The sequence below is a fragment of the Hemiscyllium ocellatum genome, chromosome 4 (assembly GCF_020745735.1).
Source record: "Hemiscyllium ocellatum isolate sHemOce1 chromosome 4, sHemOce1.pat.X.cur, whole genome shotgun sequence".
Classification (NCBI taxonomy): domain Eukaryota; kingdom Metazoa; phylum Chordata; class Chondrichthyes; order Orectolobiformes; family Hemiscylliidae; genus Hemiscyllium; species Hemiscyllium ocellatum.
In genome coordinates this window covers 141,358,672-141,376,881 of record NC_083404.1, presented here as the reverse complement: position 1 = coordinate 141,376,881, position 18,210 = coordinate 141,358,672, and the positions used below count along the sequence as shown (strand labels likewise).

The 18,210-nt window shown below is 54.6% G+C and overlaps 1 protein-coding gene across 1 annotated transcript in view; it reads right to left on the bottom strand.

Moving 5' to 3' along the window:
• Positions 1 to 3,244: 3,244 nt before the first annotated feature.
• smarcd3a (SWI/SNF related, matrix associated, actin dependent regulator of chromatin, subfamily d, member 3a) overlaps positions 3,245 to 18,210 on the bottom strand; it is a 48,988-nt gene continuing 34,022 nt past the window's right edge. Inside the window, exons 8-13 of the mRNA XM_060824072.1 lie at positions 16,309 to 16,470; positions 14,375 to 14,472; positions 12,872 to 13,007; positions 11,174 to 11,296; positions 6,179 to 6,280; positions 3,245 to 4,149 (exon numbers count right to left, since the gene is read on the bottom strand). Coding sequence (XP_060680055.1) covers positions 4,096 to 4,149; positions 6,179 to 6,280; positions 11,174 to 11,296; positions 12,872 to 13,007; positions 14,375 to 14,472; positions 16,309 to 16,470 — 675 coding nt within the window. The 3' untranslated portion in view covers positions 3,245 to 4,095. The remainder of the gene's footprint in view (positions 4,150 to 6,178; positions 6,281 to 11,173; positions 11,297 to 12,871; positions 13,008 to 14,374; positions 14,473 to 16,308; positions 16,471 to 18,210) is intronic.

Here is an 18,210-nt window from a genome sequence, read left to right as displayed (position 1 = left end):
GTCCCTGCAAAACACTCCAGACACCTCCTGGTATTAAAGACATTTACTCATGGTGACTATGGCAACAGTCTGGCAGGGAGTGGCTTGATTCTGGACGAGCAGCGAGAGTGTCCAGGGACACACTGACAGCTACAGAATCCTCAGCTAATACCTATCAGACAGCAGCTGGGGCTCCAGCCAGCTCCCTCTGCTCTATTCAACAGAATGGAGAACGTCATTTAATCTCCCAAATTAAACGTGAAGCTCCGTTTGTTGTATTATATAGAAAGTAAAGCTCCTTCTACTCCTTTAAACTGAAAGTAAAACTTCCTCAACACTGCCACCAAATGCTCCCAAGACTGAGACAGCATGGACAGCATAGGGTCTGACATCAAGTCCTGACAAATGTGCCTTCAGTTCCCCACGCTCCCCACCCCCCCCCTCACAACTGTTGGCATTATTATGGAAACGGCTGAATGAAATTATCTGGATTTGATCCTGGTCTCCCTGCTCTAGGAGAGATGTTGTGAAATTTGAAAGGGTTCAGAAAAGATTTACAAGGATGTTGCCAGGGCTGAAGGATCTGGGCTACAGGGAGAGGCTGAACAGGCTGGGGCTGTTTTCCCTGGAGCGTCAGAGGCTGAGGGGTGACCTTATAGAGGTTTACAAAATTATGAGGGGCATGGATAGGATAAATAGACAAAGTCTTTTCCCTGGGGTCGGGGAGTCCAGAACTAGAGGGCATAGGTTTAGGGTGAGAGGGAAAAGATATAAAAGAGACCTAAGGGGCAACTTTTTCACGCAGAGGGTGGTACGTGTATGGAATGAGCTGCCAGAGGAAGTGGTGGAGGCTGGTACAATTGCAACATTTAAGAGGCATCTGGATGGGTATATGAATAGGAAGGGTTTGGAGGGATATGGGCCCGGTGCTGGAAGGTGGGACTAGATTGGGTTGGGATATCTGGTCGGTATGGCCGGGTTGGACTGGTCTACACCCGTGCTGCACATCTCTATGACTCTGACTGATCTAGTTTCTCCCCTGTCCTTGTGATCACATGATCCAATGATAATGAAGTTGTTCACAGTCACAGCAAATATTCCCTCACATGAAGTGAAGGAATGATCAACCACCATCCACGCTCCCTCTACCACTGACGCTCAGGAGCAGCAGGGTGTACCATCCACAAGATGCTCTGCAGAAATTCACCAATGATCCTTGGACAGCACCTTCCAAACCCACAACCACTTCCATCTGAAAGGACATGGGAACCCCACCCCCTGCCATTTCCCCTCGGAGCCACTCACCATCCTGACTTGGAAATATATCACCATTCTTTCAGACTCCCAGAATCCTGGAATTCCCTCCCTAAGGGCATTGTGGGTCTACCTACAGCACATGGACTGCAGCGGTTCAGGAAGGCAGCTCACCCCCACCTTCTCAAGGGGCAACTAGGGACCGGCAGTAAATGCTGGGCCCAGTCAGTGACCCCCACACTCCATGACTGAATCCAAGAACGTTCACACTCGAGTGATTAGCTTTGACCCTTTCCTATTTGGGGACAGGATGGAAAACGAGCAGAGTCTCAGCGAGACAGGGGTGTGGGTGAAGGGAGAGAGAGAAGGGGAGAGAGGAAGAGGTAGAGCAGCAGGGAAACAGACACAGAGAGAGACAGAGGGAGGGGGAGAGGAAGAGAAACAGGGAGAGGGAGAGGGGGAGTGGGGCAGAGAGAGGGACAGGGAGGGTGAATAGGGAGATGGAAAGGGAGAGAGAGAGAGACAGACAGACAGAGGGAGGAGGGGGAAGGTGGAGGGGGAGGGAGGACATGGGGGAAGGGTACAGATGGGAAGGGGTAGAGAAGGGTAGGGGCGGGGGGGCAGAGTGAGAGGGGAACAGATGGGGAGGGGGGCAGGGAGGCAGAGAGGGAGGAGGACAGAGGGGGATTCCGACAGAGGGCGAGGGGGGGACAGAGGGCGAGGGGGACAGAGGGAGAGGGGGAGGTGGACAGAGTGGAAGGGGACAGAGGGAGACGGGGACAGAGGGAGAGGGAGAGGGGCACAGAGGGGGAGGGGGAACAGAGAGGTGGGGGAGGGGGATGGACGGAGGGAGAGGGGTGCGGGTCCAGAGGGGAAGGGGGAGGGTGACAGAGGGGGAGGGGGGGCAGAGGGGGAGGGAGAGGGGGAAGGGGACAGAGGGGGGAGGAGGGAGAGGGTGAGGGGGACAGAGGGTGAGGGGGACAGAGGGAGAGGGGGACAGAGGGGAAGGGGGACAGAGGGAGAGGGGGACAGAGGGAGAGGGGGACAGAGGGAGAGGGGGACAGAGGGAGAGGGGGACAGTGGGGGAGGGGGACAGTGGGGGAGGGGGACAGTGGGGGAGGGCGACAGTGGGGGAGGGCGACAGAGGGGGGAGGGACAGAGGGGGGAGGGACAGAGGGAGAGGGGGAAGGGGACAGAGGGGGGAGGAGGGAGAGGGTGAGGGGGACAGAGGGGAAGGGGACAGAGGGAGAGGGGAAGGGGAATAGAGGGGGAGAGGAACAGAGGGGAAGGGGAACAGTGGGGGAGGGGGACAGAGGAAGAGGGGACAGAGGGGGAGAGGGACAGAGGGGAAGGGGAACAGTGGGGGAGGGGGACAGAGGGGGGAGAGGGACAGAGGGGAAGGGGAACAGTGGGGGAGGGGGACAGAGGGGGGAGGAGGGAGAGGGTGAAGGGGACAGAGGGAGAGGGGGACAGAGGGGGAGAGGGACAGAGGGGAAGGGGAACAGTGGGGGAGGGGGACAGAGGGATGGGGACAGAGGGGTGGAGGAGGAGGGAGGGACAGGGAGGGGTGACAGAGGGGAAGGGGAACAGAGGGGAAGGAGGAGGGAGAAGGGGGAGGGGGAGGTGGACAGAGGGGAAGGGGGACAGAGGGAGAGGGGGAGGGGTGACAGAGGGGAAAGGGTACAGAGGGGGAGGGGGACAGAGGGGGAGGGGAACGGGGGGACATGGAGGCAGAGGGGGGAACTGGGGGGGAGGGGGACAGAGGGAGAGGGAGTACAGAAGGGGAGGGAGACAGGGGGGAGGGGGAACAGAGGGCGAGGGGGGGACAGAGGGAGAGGGGGAGGTGGACAGAGGGAGAGAGGAGGGGGCCCAGAAGGGAAGGGGGAGGGTGACAGAGGGGGAGGAGGTCAAAGGGAGAGGGGGAGGGGGGCAGAGGGGGAGGGGGACAGAGGGAGGGGGAGGTGGACAGAGTGGTAGCGGACAGTGGGGGAGGAGGACAGAGGGAGAGGGGGACAGAGGGGGAGGGGAGGTGGACAGAGGGGGATGGGGACAGAGGGGTGGAGGAGGAGGGGGGCAGAGGGGGAGGGGGACAGTGGGAGAGGGGGAGGGGTGACAGAGGGGGACGGGGACAGAGGGGGAGGGGGACAGAGGGGGAGGTGGTATCAATAATCCAGGTTGACTCCAGTGGTTGTGCCCTGTGATTGGCTGACTTTGTTTGGATACAGTGAAAGATCTAGCTCCCCACCCCCACCCCCATTACAGTGGGTGTGAGAGAGCGTGTGTATGAGTGAGCGTAAGTGTGAGAGACAGTGGGAGTGTGTGTGTGTGTGTGTGTGTGTGTGAGTGTGAGAGAGAGAGAGTGGGTGTGAGAATGTGTGTGACTGGGTGTGTGAGTGGGTGTGTGTGACAGTGTGTGAGAGAGTGTGTGCACAGGGAACACTGCAGCCTCGGTGCTGGTGGAGGAAGGATCACGTTGCCTGTGTCTCCTCTCTCCCTGATCCCGCTCTGCGTTGGGGTCCTCAGCATCCACCACCCGCTGACACCAGGAGACAGAAATGAAATCATTGGGTCAATCCGGGCTGAAACGCCCCATGTAGCCAAATAGCCAGCTGACAGACACTCTTGGGCTAGGAGGGGAAGAGCAGCCTCAGTGAGGAGTCAATTGGGGTCCACAATACGGTATGGAGCGGGAGGGGGAGGGGAGGGGGTGGAGGGAGTCAGGAAGTGAAGGTGCAAGACCCAACGTACACAGCAAGCGAATGGGAAGGGGTCAGTGCCAGGAGGCTGGCTCCTGTCGATAACATTGTCCTGGGCGGCAGTGTCCTGTCTCTTCCAGTGGTGACAAAGCTCCGAGGGATTGCTTTAGGTGTTGCGCACTCCCATGGCTTGCTCCAGTTCCTGTCTCCGCTGTTGTATCTGAAGGAGGAAATGAGGACTCATTAGAAATGACAGAACTTGCATTTCTCTAGCACCTACAACAGACACCAATCACAGCCAATGGATTCAGTGAGGGCATCACAAGAATCACATCAGCTCATTGTTGTGGGATCTTGCTCTGTACAGTCAGCGAGGTAATGAGCTGATGTTTGACAATGGAGCTGGGAGGGGAAGGCAGGCTGGTGGAGTGGGGAGACTGGGGGTGTTGGGGTAAGCAATGAGGGGGTGGAGGGGGTCTGGGTGTTGAGGGGAAGGGGGGTCTGGGTTTTGTGGGGCGGGGGTCCTGGGTATTGTGGGGATGGGGAGGTCTGAGTGTTCTGGGGAGGGGAGTCTGGGTGTTGAGGGGGAAGAGGGTCTGGGTGTTGCGATGGGTGGGGGTGGGTGTTGCGATGGGTGGAGGTGGGTGTTGCGATGGGTGGGGTCTGGGTGTTGCGATGGGTGGGGTCTGGGTGTTGCGATGGGTGGGGTCTGGGTGTTGCGATGGGTGGGGGTGGGTGTTGCGATGGGTGGGGTCTGGGTGTTGCGATGGGTGGGGTCTGGGTGTTGCGATGGGTGGGGGGGGTGTTGCGATGGGTGGGGGTGGGAGTTGCGATGGGTGGGGGGGTGTTGCGATGGGTGGGGGTTGTTGTGATGGGTGGGGGGTGTTGCGATGGGTGGGGGGTGTTGCGATGGGTGGGGGGGTGTTGCGATGGGTGGGGGGTGTTGCGATGGGTGGGAGGGTGTTGCGATGGGTGGGAGGTGTTGCGATGGGTGGGGGTGGGTGTTGCGATGGGTGGGGGGTGTTGCGATGGGTGGGGGTGGGTGTTGCAATGGGTGGGGGGGTGTTGCGATGGGTGGGGGGGTGTTGCGATGGGTGGGGGTGGGTGTTGCGATGGGTGGGGGGGTGTTGCGATGGGTGGGGGTGGGTGTTGCGATGGGTGGGGGTGAGTGTTGTGATGGGTGGGGGGGTGTTGCGATGGGTGGGGGTGGGTGTTGTGATGGGTGGGGGGGGTGTTGCGATGGGTGGGGGTGGGTGTTGCGATGGGTGGGGGGGTGTTGCGATGGGTGGGGGTGGGTGTTGCGATGGGTGGGGGTGGGTGTTGTGATGGGTGGGGGGGTGTTGCGATGGGTGGGGGTGGGTGTTGTGATGGGTGGGGGGGTGTTGCGATGGGTGGGGGTGGGTGTTGTGATGGGTGGGGGGGTGTTGCGATGGGTGGGGGTGGGTGTTGTGATGGGTGGGGGTGGGTGTTGCGATGGGTGGGGGGGTGTTGCGATGGGTGGGGGTGGGTGTTGTGATGGGTGGGGGGGTGTTGTGATGGGTGGGGGTGGGTGTTGTGATGGGTGGGGGGGTGTTGCGATGGGTGGGGGTGGGTGTTGCGATGGGTGGGGGGGTGTTGCGATGGGTGGGGGTGGGTGTTGTGATGGGTGGGGGGGTGTTGCGATGGGTGGGGGGGTGTTGCGATGGGTGGGGGTGGGTGTTGCGATGGGTGGGGGGGTGTTGCGATGGGTGGGGGGGTGTTGCGATGGGTGGGGGTGGGTGTTGCGATGGGTGGGGGGGTGTTGCGATGGGTGGGGGTGGGTGTTGCGATGGGTGGGGGTGAGTGTTGTGATGGGTGGGGGGGTGTTGCGATGGGTGGGGGTGGGTGTTGTGATGGGTGGGGGGGGGGGTGTTGCGATGGGTGGGGGTGGGTGTTGCGATGGGTGGGGGTGGGTGTTGTGATGGGTGGGGGGGTGTTGCGATGGGTGGGGGTGGGTGTTGCGATGGGTGGGGGTGGGTGTTGCGATGGGTGGGGGTGAGTGTTGTGATGGGTGGGGGGGTGTTGCGATGGGTGGGGGTGGGTGTTGCGATGGGTGGGGGGTGTTGCGATGGGTGGGAGGGTGTTGCGATGGGTGGGGGGGTGTTGTGATGGGTGGGGGGGTGTTGCGATGGGTGGGGGTGGGTGTTGTGATGGGTGGGGGGGTGTTGTGATGGGTGGGGGTGGGTGTTGTGATGGGTGGGGGGGTGTTGTGATGGGTGGGGGGGTGTTACCTTGCAGTAGAAGTATCTGCTGACAGCTTCCTGGGACCACGGTTGTTGGTAAAAGTCCGCCCGGCGTTCCTCCTCCGGACTCCCGACCACATCCGTCATGATCTGCCCAAACACAAACCCCACCCACGGTCACCTCCGAGCACGCTCAGCTCCCTCACCCCCCCACCCCCACACCCCCCTCCCAGGAGGCACCAATTCACTACCTCCTCCCCACCCCCACCCCCACCCGGCCTCAACCATCTCCTCTCAACTACAGGAACAGGCCCTTCAGCCCATCAAAGCAAGTCCCCCCATTCCATGGGCTCTTGGCTGTGCCATCTCTCGGTGCTGCTGGGTTTATTTGGCCTCACCGTGTGCTCAGTGGGTCAGGACCATCGGACCCTGGGAGGGTGCACTGTCCGAAGGTTCCTTTACCCCCGTCCCGACTCCAGCCCCACCCGAGGGCAGCTTCTCTCCGTCAGAAACCTTCACCGTAAACATCGCCATCCTGCCCAGAGTCTCCGTGCCTGGCCCTCTCCCTGGTTACCCTCTCCCCCCGGTTACCCTCTCCCCCGGTTACCCTCTCCCCCCGGTTACCCTCTCCCCCCGGTTACCCTCTCCCACGGTTACCCTCTCCCCCCGGTTACCCTCTCCCCCGGTTACCCTCTCCCACGGTTACCCTCTCCCCTGGTTACCCTCTCCCCTGGTTACCCTCTCCCCTGGTTACCCTCGCTGGGACACTGTCAGGGGGTCCCTATACCTTTGTGGTGGGCTGTGGTTTCGGTCACTTTGCTCCCACCCTATGCCCACTCCCGATGGTGCTGACGTTAAAGTTTGGCCGTGATGGAATAAGGTCAATGGGCCGAGTGGCCTCCTCTGGCTTCTCCTCCTTAAGCTCTGACAGACCCTCAGAGAGATTTAACCAATCACAAGCAACAGCTGGGAGCCCACCCCCCCAGAAATGACCAACCCGCTGGTGGACAGCAGCAGGTCAAGGCCATTCAGCCCACCCAGCCTGGACATACACCTTGTACAGGTCAAAGGTGAGCTCACTGCCTGCTCACTCTCAGTCTGAAACATCGTGACCTCATTCCTGACCTTAGTCTTTTCTCTTTCCCTTGAGCAAGTGTTAACTCAAGAGAAACATTGATGTTCCTGCTCCTCGGATGCTGCCTGACCTGCTGTGCTTTTCCAGCACCACTCTAGTCTAGACTCTGGTTTCCAGCATCTCACTTTGCCTAGTCCGTTTGACTGCTCTACGTGACTGCAAGAGGAACTTAGTGAGTCAATCTCACCCATAGAACTCAACACATTTGCTCTCCGGATAATTAGATTTAGATCTAGTGGGTGGCACAGTGGTTAGCACTGCTGCCTCACAGAGACCCGGGTTCAATTCCCGCCTCAGGCGACTGTGTGGAGTTTGCACGTTCTCCCCGTGTCTGCGTGGGTTTCCTCTGGGTGCTCCGGTTTCCTCCCACAGTCCAAAGATGTGCGGGTCAGGTGGATTGGCCATGCTAAATTGCCCGTAGTGTTAGGTAAGGGGTAAATGTAGGGGTATGGGTGGGTTGCGCTTCGGCAGGTCAGTGTGGACTTGTTGGGCCGAAGGGCATGTTTCCACACTGTAAGTAATCTAATCTTATCCAATTCTCCAAACTGGTCTTTGAAAGCCTCACCTCACCCTCAGCCAGTACGTCCCAGACCCTACCCACTCAATGTGGCAGCATCAGTTTCTCTCTGACCCCAATGGCTCTTCTGCTAATTACCCGAAATCCACACCCACTTATTATCAGGCCTCCCACCCCAATGACAACAGCTTCTTCCTAACGATAAACCAAAGAACTGAGGTTGCTGGGAATCAGAAACAAAACCAGAAATTGTTGGAGGAACTCGGCAGGTCTGACAGTATTCATGAAGGGGCAGCACTCCCGAAAGCTAGTGTTTCCAATTAAACCTGTTGGACTATAACCTGGTGTTGGGGGATTGTTAACTGTATCCATGGGGAGAGAAACAGACTGGAATTTGGTGTCCAATGACGCTGGTTCACAGCTCCATGAAGAATCGTTGGGAGGGAATTTGTCTAAGGGTTATATTCACAGATATGCCAGACCTGCTGAGTTTCTCCAGCGCTTCTTAACGATTCTGTCCACACCCCTAATGTTTTTAAATACCTTTCCAATGGGGACAATCCCACCTCCTTCACTCGATCCTCCTGGTTAAAGTGTCTCCTTCCTGAAGCCATTCCTGTAAATCGCTTCCGCACTCTCTCCTGTACATCCACATCTTCCCTGGAATGTGGTGCCCACAAACGTACACAATCCCCCAGCTGAGGGCTTATACAAGTTCAACATCAACCCCTCCCTCCTGTCCTCCATTGCCCATGAATAAAGCCGAGGACACTGCCTGCTTTATTAATTGCACTGTCCACGTGTCCCCCCACCTTCTGTGTTCAGTGACATATCCACCCAGCTCCCTCTGCTCCGGCACCCTCTCGAAGGGTTGTCCATCCCTGGTTATCTCCTCAAAGTGTAAATCCTCACACTTCCCTGCATTGAGTTGTAGCCGCCTCCTTCCTGCCCTCTCACCAGCCTTTCCTTTCCATCTTAGTGATGAGCACTGACCCCGAAAGATTACATCAGAGTACGGAACTTCTGCATTTGTATCCTGAACACCCAGGGACCAGCTCATTTATACAGATCAGGATCAACTCAACCCTACCTCCTGTAAATAACCAGTGACACCAGCCTGCCAAGCCTGGACCGGGGAGAGGTCCTCTCCTCTTGTTCCAGCACCTTCTCCCAGTGGCTTGGCCATCTCAGGGACTCTCCTTCCGGACAGCCCCTCGGTAAGGGGGAGGGCCAGAGAAAGGTCTCAGGTTAGTGAGAGGTCAACAGGAAGGTGCAGTAATCAGATCAGCCATGACCTTCGGGAACAGGGAAGCTGGGGTGAGGGGCTGATCCCAATCCATACGCTCTGTAACAGAATCAAAACACCGGGGACTCTCTTGTTGTGCAGTGCACCGAGAGATCCGGTCCAGAGGCTTTGTCGTAACTTTCCTGAACAGACTGATTTTAAAATAATCTAAATATTCAATCGAGTCAATTAAACTCAAGCTGGTCGAAACAGATCCTTTCTGACTTTGCAGCAGTGATGTTAACCTGGTTGGTTGGGGGATATACTGAGCTTATTACTGAGCTCCAACACGTCTGTAACATTTGATCTGGAGATGACAGTGGGTCAGACAGTATCCACGGGCAGAGGGGAAGCGAACATTTGCACTCTAGATGCCTCTTCCTCAGAGCTTCACCTCAGCTCCCTGACCCACAGTGACCTCCTGCATTGGCTGTTTTTTCCTGCTCAGATTCCAGCCTCTGTAGTAACGTGCCCCTGTAATATTTAATCGCTAGGCTGTCCCAGTGGGTGCGTCACCGAAACCAGTTTTGTCAAACTGTTCCTCTCAGACTTGTTGGGGCAATGGGCAAGATTACCAATTCAAGTGCAAACCATCACTTCAAATTAGAATTCGAATGAACTTTACAGTCACGTGGATTCACATGGGGGAGGTGTTTCCCAGTTCCCAGTATGGCGTGACATTAGGTACTAGGTACCGAGGGCAGGGGCTTGAGTACAAATTCAATAGGAAAAAGAATTTAAAACTAAATAAATAACACGTGCAGCTTTACAGACCTTCATAAATACCAAATCATTGGAATAAATTCAAAAAATACAGAGAAAATAAGTTTAGAATATAATAAAGGAAAAAAAATGAAAGTGAGAATGAATTTAAGGCAATGTCTATTTAGTCCATTTCATGGCTCTGGGCTCTACTGTGTGACAGGAAAGTGCTGATTGGTTGACAAGTAGCGTCTGATTGGTAGAGGTTTTGCAATGAAGAATGCACCAGTTAAGTGATGATTGACAGTTAACTGCCAAGTTTTAACAGCTCTCTCTAGGCCACTCTCCAGGATACCCTGATCAGATCACCTCTTGCTGTAGATCATAAAAACTCACAAACAGCACAAAGGTGGTCACTCTTGGTCCTGAAATGCCCACAGTTACCTCAGGGAAAGGGCAATACCCATGTACACAGTCGGTTCCATTCTCGTGTGAACTCGTATTATTAAACAATTGTGCACTAGCCGCGTCATTTTAAACCAATGGGGCCAGAATCGTGTTATAGCCAGTGAAGTAAGGAAAGTTCGCATTCTACAAACAACAGTCTAAATTCTTCAATTTGCATTATAGCAGTGGTGAGGAGGGTGGGTTCTTTCTTGATTATATGTTTTACTGAGATCTGTCTCTTATTCTGTCAGAGGATGTGGTGGAGGCTGGTACAATTGCAACATTTAAGAGGAATTTGGATGGGTATATGAATAGGAAGGGTTTGGAGGGCTATGGGCCGGGTGCTGGCAGGTGGGACTAGATTGGGTTGGGATATCTGGTCGGTGTGGACGGGTTGGACCGAACGGTCTGTGTCCATGCTGTACATCTCTATGACTCTATGACAACAATGCACAGGGATGGAGATATGGACACTTCCTGAGACAGACTCTGTTGGTTGGATTGGTGGCTAAATCCCATCATGAACAGGGAATAGTCAGGTTGTGTGTTTTGGGTGGGATATGCAATTACATTTAAATTATTGTTTCAGAACTTGATTATCTGAGATTTCCTCATAAGCAGCCAAATTAACGGTAGTTTATGGTGATCTACCCACAACAGAACACGCTCCCACCCTGAACTCACTCGCCAACCAACCAGAATCAATGTAGGGTGTCTTGTTGTTTTGGTTTTTGACGTGAATTGTCCTGATCACTGCGGGACATTTCTCCAGCGACTGTCACCCCCCTCACATCACCGGGTCACCGGCCTCAGGAGCTAAGCTGGTGGTGACCTCATCCTCACTCCCCGTGACCTCACCCTCACCCTCACTCCCCGTGACCGCGCCCTCACTCCCCGTGACCGCGCCCTCACTCCCCGTGACCGCGCCCTCACTCCCCGTGACAGAGCTCCCCCTACCTTCAGGTCACGGCTCTGCGACCTGAGCCAGTCCTGGATGTAACCCTCCGGGTCCTTGGAGAAACTCAGCATGAAGTCCCTCTGGATCTTCAGCTGGTTAATCGATTCAATCGTCTCATGTATCTGATGGTGACAACAACAGGACAATGAGACACAAACTCCAGCCAACGGAGTCCGGTACACGCTATAATCCCAGAACACGGAGATGGATCCAGAACACGGGGACGGACCCAGAACACGGGGACGGTCCCAGAACACGGGGACGGTCCCAGAACACGGGGACGGTCCCAGAACACGGAGACGGTCCCAGAACACGGAGACGGTCCCAGAACATGGGGATGGTCCCAGAACACGGAGACGGTCCCAGAACACGGAGACGGTCCCAGAACACGGAGACGGTCCCAGAACACGGGGATAGTCCCAGAACACGGGGATGGTCCCAGAACATGTGGATGGTCCCAGAACTCTGGCATGGGTCTCCATGAATGCAGCTACCCACCTCCAATCATCACATTCCCAAACGTTCCCATCCCCAGGATAGTCATGAGGGCGTGGGTGGGAGTGTGTGTGTGTGTGAGAGAGAGAATGTGTGACTGTGAGAGTGAGTGCATGAGTGTGAGTGAGCGTGTAGGTGAGAGTGAGTGAGTGTGAGAGTGAGTGTGTGTGAGAGTGTGTCTAAGTGAGAGTGTGTGAGAATGAGTGTGTGTGTGAGTTGTGAGTGAGTGTGTACGTGAGAGTGTGTGAGTGTGTGTGAGTGAGTGCGTGTGTGTGTGTGCGCGCCCAGCGGGTGTGAGTGAGTGAGCCTGTGAAAGTGAGTGTGTGAGTGAGTGAGTGTGAGAGTGTGTAAGTGAGGGTGAGTGAGTGAGTGTGTGAGTGAGTGTATGAGAGAGTGAGTGTGAGTGTGTACGTGAGAGTGTGTGAGTGAGTGTGAGTGTGAGAGTGAGTGTGAGTGTGTGAGAGTGCGTGTATGTGTGTGCGCCCAGCGGCTGTGAGTGAGTGAGCGTGTGAAAGTGCGTGCGTGTGAGTGAGTGTGAGAGTGTGTAAGTGAGGGTGAGTGAGTGTATGAGAGAGTGAGAGTGAGTGTGTGAGTGAGTGTATAGGTGAGAGTGTGTGTGTGTGTGTGAGTTAGTGAGTATGTAGCTGAGAGTGTGAGAGTGTGTGTGAGCGTGAGTTAGTGAATGTGTAGGTGAGAGTGTGTGAGTGAGTGTGAGTGTGGGAGTGAGTGAGTGTGTGTGTGAGTTAGTGAGTATGGAGCTGAGAGTGTGAGAGTGAGTGTGTGTGAGCGAGTGTGAGAGTGTAAGTGAGGGTGACTGAGTGTGTGAGTGAGTGTATGAGAGAGTGAGAGTGAAGTGTGTGAGTGAGTGTGTAGGTGAAAGTGTGAGAGTGAGTGTGAGTGTGGGAGTGAGTGAGTGTGTGTGGGAGTGAGTGAGTGTGTAGCTGAGAGTGTGTGAGTGAGTGTGTAGGCAAGTGAGTGTGAGTGAGTGTGCCCAGCGGATGTGTGGGCACTCCGTGTGCAGCCTGTGTTAGTGAGCAGAGGTCAGTGGGATTACTCTGTGGTAGTGTCTCCCACACGGAGGGAGATGCTGAATCACTCTGACACCCGCTGCCCTGTTTGGGATCAGGATGAGGAATGATGTCATGGATAGCACAGCAGCCTGTGTGATCCCAAACTCCCAGCAGTGAAACGAAATGGAATACCTTGTTGTCGAGTGCAGCAATCTCCTGCTGATTGGCTGTGGAGAGCAGGAAGCTGCTCATTTGACCTTTCAGAGGGTCATCGACCTCCACATCGATATCGTAACAGGCTGTTTTCTTCTGATCATTCGGATCCACGCTGTACAGCAGACAGTGAGACAGTCAAAAACACACACTACTGTCAGCGACGACGTGTATCAGTGTCAGCTCCTGGACATCCTGTGTGTCTGTGTCTCAGTGTGAGTGGCAGAGTGAGAAAGAAAGTGTGTGTGAGTGTGAGAGAGAGTATGTGTGCATTTATATGAGTGTGTGTCTGTGTGTGTGTGTGTGTGTGTGTGTGTGAGTATGTGTGTGTGAGACTGTGTGTGAGTGTGCCTGAGTGCGAGAGTGTGTGTGTGTGTGTGTGTGTGTGTATATGTGAGTGTGGGTGAGTGTGGATGTGTGTGTGTGTGTGTGTATGCGAGTGTGTATGTGAGTGTGTGTGTCTACATGTGAGTGTGCATGAGAGTGTGTGTGTATGTGAGTGTGTGTGTGTGTATATGTGTGAGTGTGTATGTGAGTGTGTATGTGGTGTGTGTGTATGTGAGAGTGTGTGTGTGAAGGTGTATGTGAGAGTGTGTGTGTGAAGGTGTGTGTGTGAGGGTGTATGTGAGAGTGTGTGTGTGTGTGTATATGAGAGTGTGTATGAGTGTATGAGAGTGTGTGTGAGAGTGTGTGTGTATGTGTGTGTGTGTATGTGAGTGTGTATTTGAGTGTGTATGTATCTGAGTCTGTGTGTGTGACTGTGTATGAGAGTGTGTATGTGTGAGTGTGTATGAGTGTGTGTGTGTGTGTGTGTGTATGTGTGTGTATTTGAGTGTGTATGTAAGTGTGTATGAGAGTGTGTGTGTGAATGTGTATCTGAGTGAGAGTGTGTGTGTAAGTGTGTGTGTGTATGTGAGTGTGTGTGTGTGTATTTGAGTGTGAGTGTGTATGTGAGTGTGTGTGTACATGAGTGTGTATTTGTGTGTGTGTGTATCAGAGTGTGTGAGTGTGTGTGTGTATGTGAGTGTGTATTTGTGTGTGTATGAGTGTGAGTGTGTGTGTGTATATGTGTATGTGTGTATGTGAGTGTGTATTTGTGTGTGTATGAGTGTGAGTGTGTGTGTGTTTGTGTGTGTGAGTGTGTGTGTGAGCGCGCGCGTGTGTATATGTGTATGAGTGTATGTGTGTGTGTGAGTGTGTATGTGTATGTGTGTGAGCATGTGTGTGTGTATGAGTGAGTGTCTGTGTGAGTGTGTGTGTGTGTGAGTGTGAATGTGAATGTATGTGTGAGTGTGTGTGAGTGTACATGTGTGTGAGTGTGTGTGTGTGAACGAGTGTGTGTGACAGACTGGGGGTGGGGGGGATGGTGATCAGGAACATGCTCCCTGAGAGATGGGGAGATGAAGGGGTTAGGGTGGGGGGGGGGGTGCGGTGTTTGTGGTCGCTGTGAGAGGTGCACGTGATTGGCCGATTCCCCAGTACCTGATGAGGTGGTTGATGATGATTGGATCCGGGGGCAGCAGCAAAGTGGTGAGTCTCTGGGGGATCTCGGAGAACTTTAACCGGGCTCCGTCAAATATCTGGCAGGGTGAGAGAGTAACACCGGTTAATGCACAGACCGAGGGGGGTGAGGGAGAGGCTGCAGACAGCAAAGGGTTCAGGAGGCATCACACTCCCACCCTCCCTGGAGACCCCGAACCTGTTGCCAGTCTGTGCAGTTATTTGGAAGAATGAGGTGGATTTGTGAAGGGGGAGATTGTTTCCGAATCAGCAGCTGGAGATTTCTGAACAGGGAACAGAGATTTCCAGGACGTGTCTGATACTCAGGGACACCACCCCCTTGTGAGGGTGGTTAAGGTCGTGGTGTAGAAGGGACAGGAGCAACGTGGATACACAATGGGCCGAATGGTAATCAGCCAAGAGTCAGGGTGAGTGGGTGTTGTTCAGGTTGCTGGGGGGGTTTGCAGAGGAGCCCCGTGAGGGTGGGATCAGGATCCCTGCTTTTCCTGATTATATAATAACGATCGGGATCTTGGAGGACAGGGCGCAGTGCCCACGTTTGCAGGAACTAGATTCGGCAAAATTGGAAACAGTGCAGAGGATTCCAGAGGGTGGGGTGGTGGGGGGGGGGGGGGATTCCAGAGGGTGGGGTGGGGGGGGGGGGATTCCACAGGGTGAGGTGGGGGGGGGGATTCCAGAGGGTGAGGTGGGGGCAGGGAGGGGGATTCCAGAGGGTGAGGTGGGGGGGGGAGGGGGGATTCTAGGGGGTGGGGGGGATTCCAGAGGGTGAGGTGGGGGGGGAGGGGGTGGGGGGAAGTTGAGGTCTGATGCAGAGCAGTGGGAGGGGATGCCCTTTGGGAGGAATAACATTGAAGGACACTAACAAACCCGATGTGCAGGAGCAGAGGGAGCTGGGTGGATATGTCTCTGAACACAGAAGGTGGGGGGACACGTGGAGAGTGCAATTAATAAAGCAGGCAGTGTCCTCGGCTTTATTCATGGGCAATGGAGGACAGGAGGGAGGGGTTGATGTTGAACTTGTATAAGCCCTCAGCTGGGGGATTGTGTACGTTTGTGGGCACCACATTCCAGGGAAGATGTGGATGTACAGGAGAGAGTGCGGAAGCGATTTACAGGAATGGCTTCAGGAAGGAGACACTTTAACCAGGAGGATCGAGTGAAGGAGGTGGGATTGGTCCCTGTCAGAGAGAACACTGAGAAGACACTGGGTTAGAGAGGGTTTCCAAATCATGACCGGGCTGGAGAGAGGGCAGAGGGAGCAGCTGTTCCCGAGCACAGGAAATGGATCACGAGCCGGAGTTTATAGACGGAGTGTTGCAGGGACAGCAGATGGGGAGTTGAATTGAATCAATGTGCAGGATTATAGGAGGAGGCAGCAGGTTTGTTGGGCCGAAGGGCCTGTTTCCACACTGCAGGGAATCTAATCTAACTCCTTGCTCAGAGCCAGTATAGGTTGGTGGGCCGAATGGCCTCCTTCCCAGTGATTCCAGGGCTGTGTCCCAATTCATATCGGCCTCTGATACAGTTACCCAGTACCAGCCCCTCCCGCTGAATACACCCCCCATCACTGACCCCCCCTCCCCCATCACTGACCCCCCTCCCCATCACTGACCCCCCCTCCCCCATCACTGACCCCCCTCCCCATCACTGACCCCCCCTCCCCCATCACTGACCCCCCCATCACTGACCCCCCTCCCCCATCACTGACACCCCCTCCCCCATCACTGACACCCCCTCCCCATCACTGACCCCCCCTCCCCCATCACTGACCCCCCCTCCCCCATCACTGACCCCCCTCCCCCATCACTGACCCCTCTTCCCCATCACTGACCCCTCTTCCCCATCACTGACCCCTCTCCCCCATCACTGACCCCCCCCTCCCCCGTGACCTTTACCTGCTGGAAGTACTTGTCACAGCTGATGTACTCCTTGTCGTGAGAGTCCTGTAGTTTGTTGGTTTTGATGTACTGCCACAGCGCCTGGACAATGGCCGAACGGGTCTGAGTGTGGATTCCCAGTAAACGAGCGAGGCGAGGGTCCAGCTTAAACTGGGGGGGCTGTAAGACCCCCATCCCCAAACACACACACTGAGACTCCAGCCTGGAGCAGACAGAGACCACCCTCACACCCCCACCCCCACCTCTAGCCTGTTCCCTCATCCACACCGCCCAGACTAACCCCTGCCCATCCAGACCACCCTCTGCACTGCCCAGACCACCCTCTGTCCAGCCCAGACCACCCCCCTGCCCAGCCTAGAGCCCCGCCCCCGTGAAGATGATCCAAATTCCTGGAATCTCCCACTGAAACCATTTTCCCAAAACTGTCCCAAACAGGTGACCACACCCACTGGGTACATCAACAGATGGACGTGAATTCCAAAATATTCAGTAAACAACTCTGCCTCTCCTGAAAATATCCGAAGAATCCTTAAAGCAGTTTAAATCCTTCGTCTGTAAGAATATTGTGGGTCTACCCCAGCACATGGACTATAGGGGGGCAGCTCAACCCCACCTTCTCAAGGGGCAACTAGGGACAGGGCAGGAATGAACTTTTTAACAAATCTAGCTGGAGGCTCTCTCTCAGTGAATTTGTCTAGAAACTTGAAAAGTTTCCAGATCTCAGTCTCTCGAATAGCCCAATAAATCCTGAAAGCGGAAATCTTACTTCTTTCAAAGCCCTAAGTCAAACTGACTTTCCATCTGTACTGCTATGTGCTTTGAAGATTTCCCATCCCTCTCCTGCGGTCAGCATCTCTACCTCATCAGGGAGCAGTGAGACAACATCCCACTTTATCCCTCGTGGTCAGACCCTTGGCTCACAGGAAGATATTCTTCCATTTATGATCTCCGCAACTCAGACTTGTCTAATTTGTTAGGTGTGTGTTTGACTGGGATTAAAGGGACATTGTTTAATACTGTTAAACAATTCTGCCTTTTGGTTAAAGCATAAGTTTTATCGATAATAAGTGAGTTATTTTGGAATTTATTAAAGATCCCTGCTAAACGTTTCTGTTATTCTGGAGAATGGTAAGAAAGGGAAACATTTTAGTCCATTTTTGGTGATTGAATTGAAATATTTACACCAATGACACCACCCCATCCAAACCAAAACCATCATCCCAACAGCAGACCCTCACAGTGTTGTGTCTGAGCCAGTCTCAGTGCCCACACTGACCCCCATTCACTCAGGACAGATCTCAGGCTGTCTGCAACATCACTACAGCCCTCACTTTTCAATTTCAAATCACAGAATCCCTGAAATGGAAACAGGCCCTTCGGCCCAACAAGTCCACACCAGACCCATTTCCCTACCCTATTACCCTACATTTACTCCTGACTAATTCACCTAACCAACACATCCCTGAACACTGCAGGCAATGTAGCATGGTCAATCCACCTGACCTGCACATCTTTGGACTGTGGGAGGAAACCGGAGCACCCAGAGGAAACCCACGCAGACACGGGGAGAACGTGCAAACTCCACACAGTCAGTCACCTGAGGCTGGAATTGAACCCGGGTCCCTGGCGCTGTGAGGCAGTAGTGCTAACCACTGAATATTCTTAGCCTCTAGCCTTCTTGTGTAGCCACTGTGTTTATATGATTGGGTATCTGGTCAATTTTTTTTTAGATTAGATTCCCGACAGTGTGGAAACAGGCCCTTTAGCCCAATAAGTCCACACCGGCCCTCCGAAGAGTAACCCACCCAGACCCATTTCCCTCTGACTAATGAACCCAACACTCTGGGCAATTTAACATGGCAGTGTGAAACACTGAATATTCCAAGCCTCTAGCTTCCT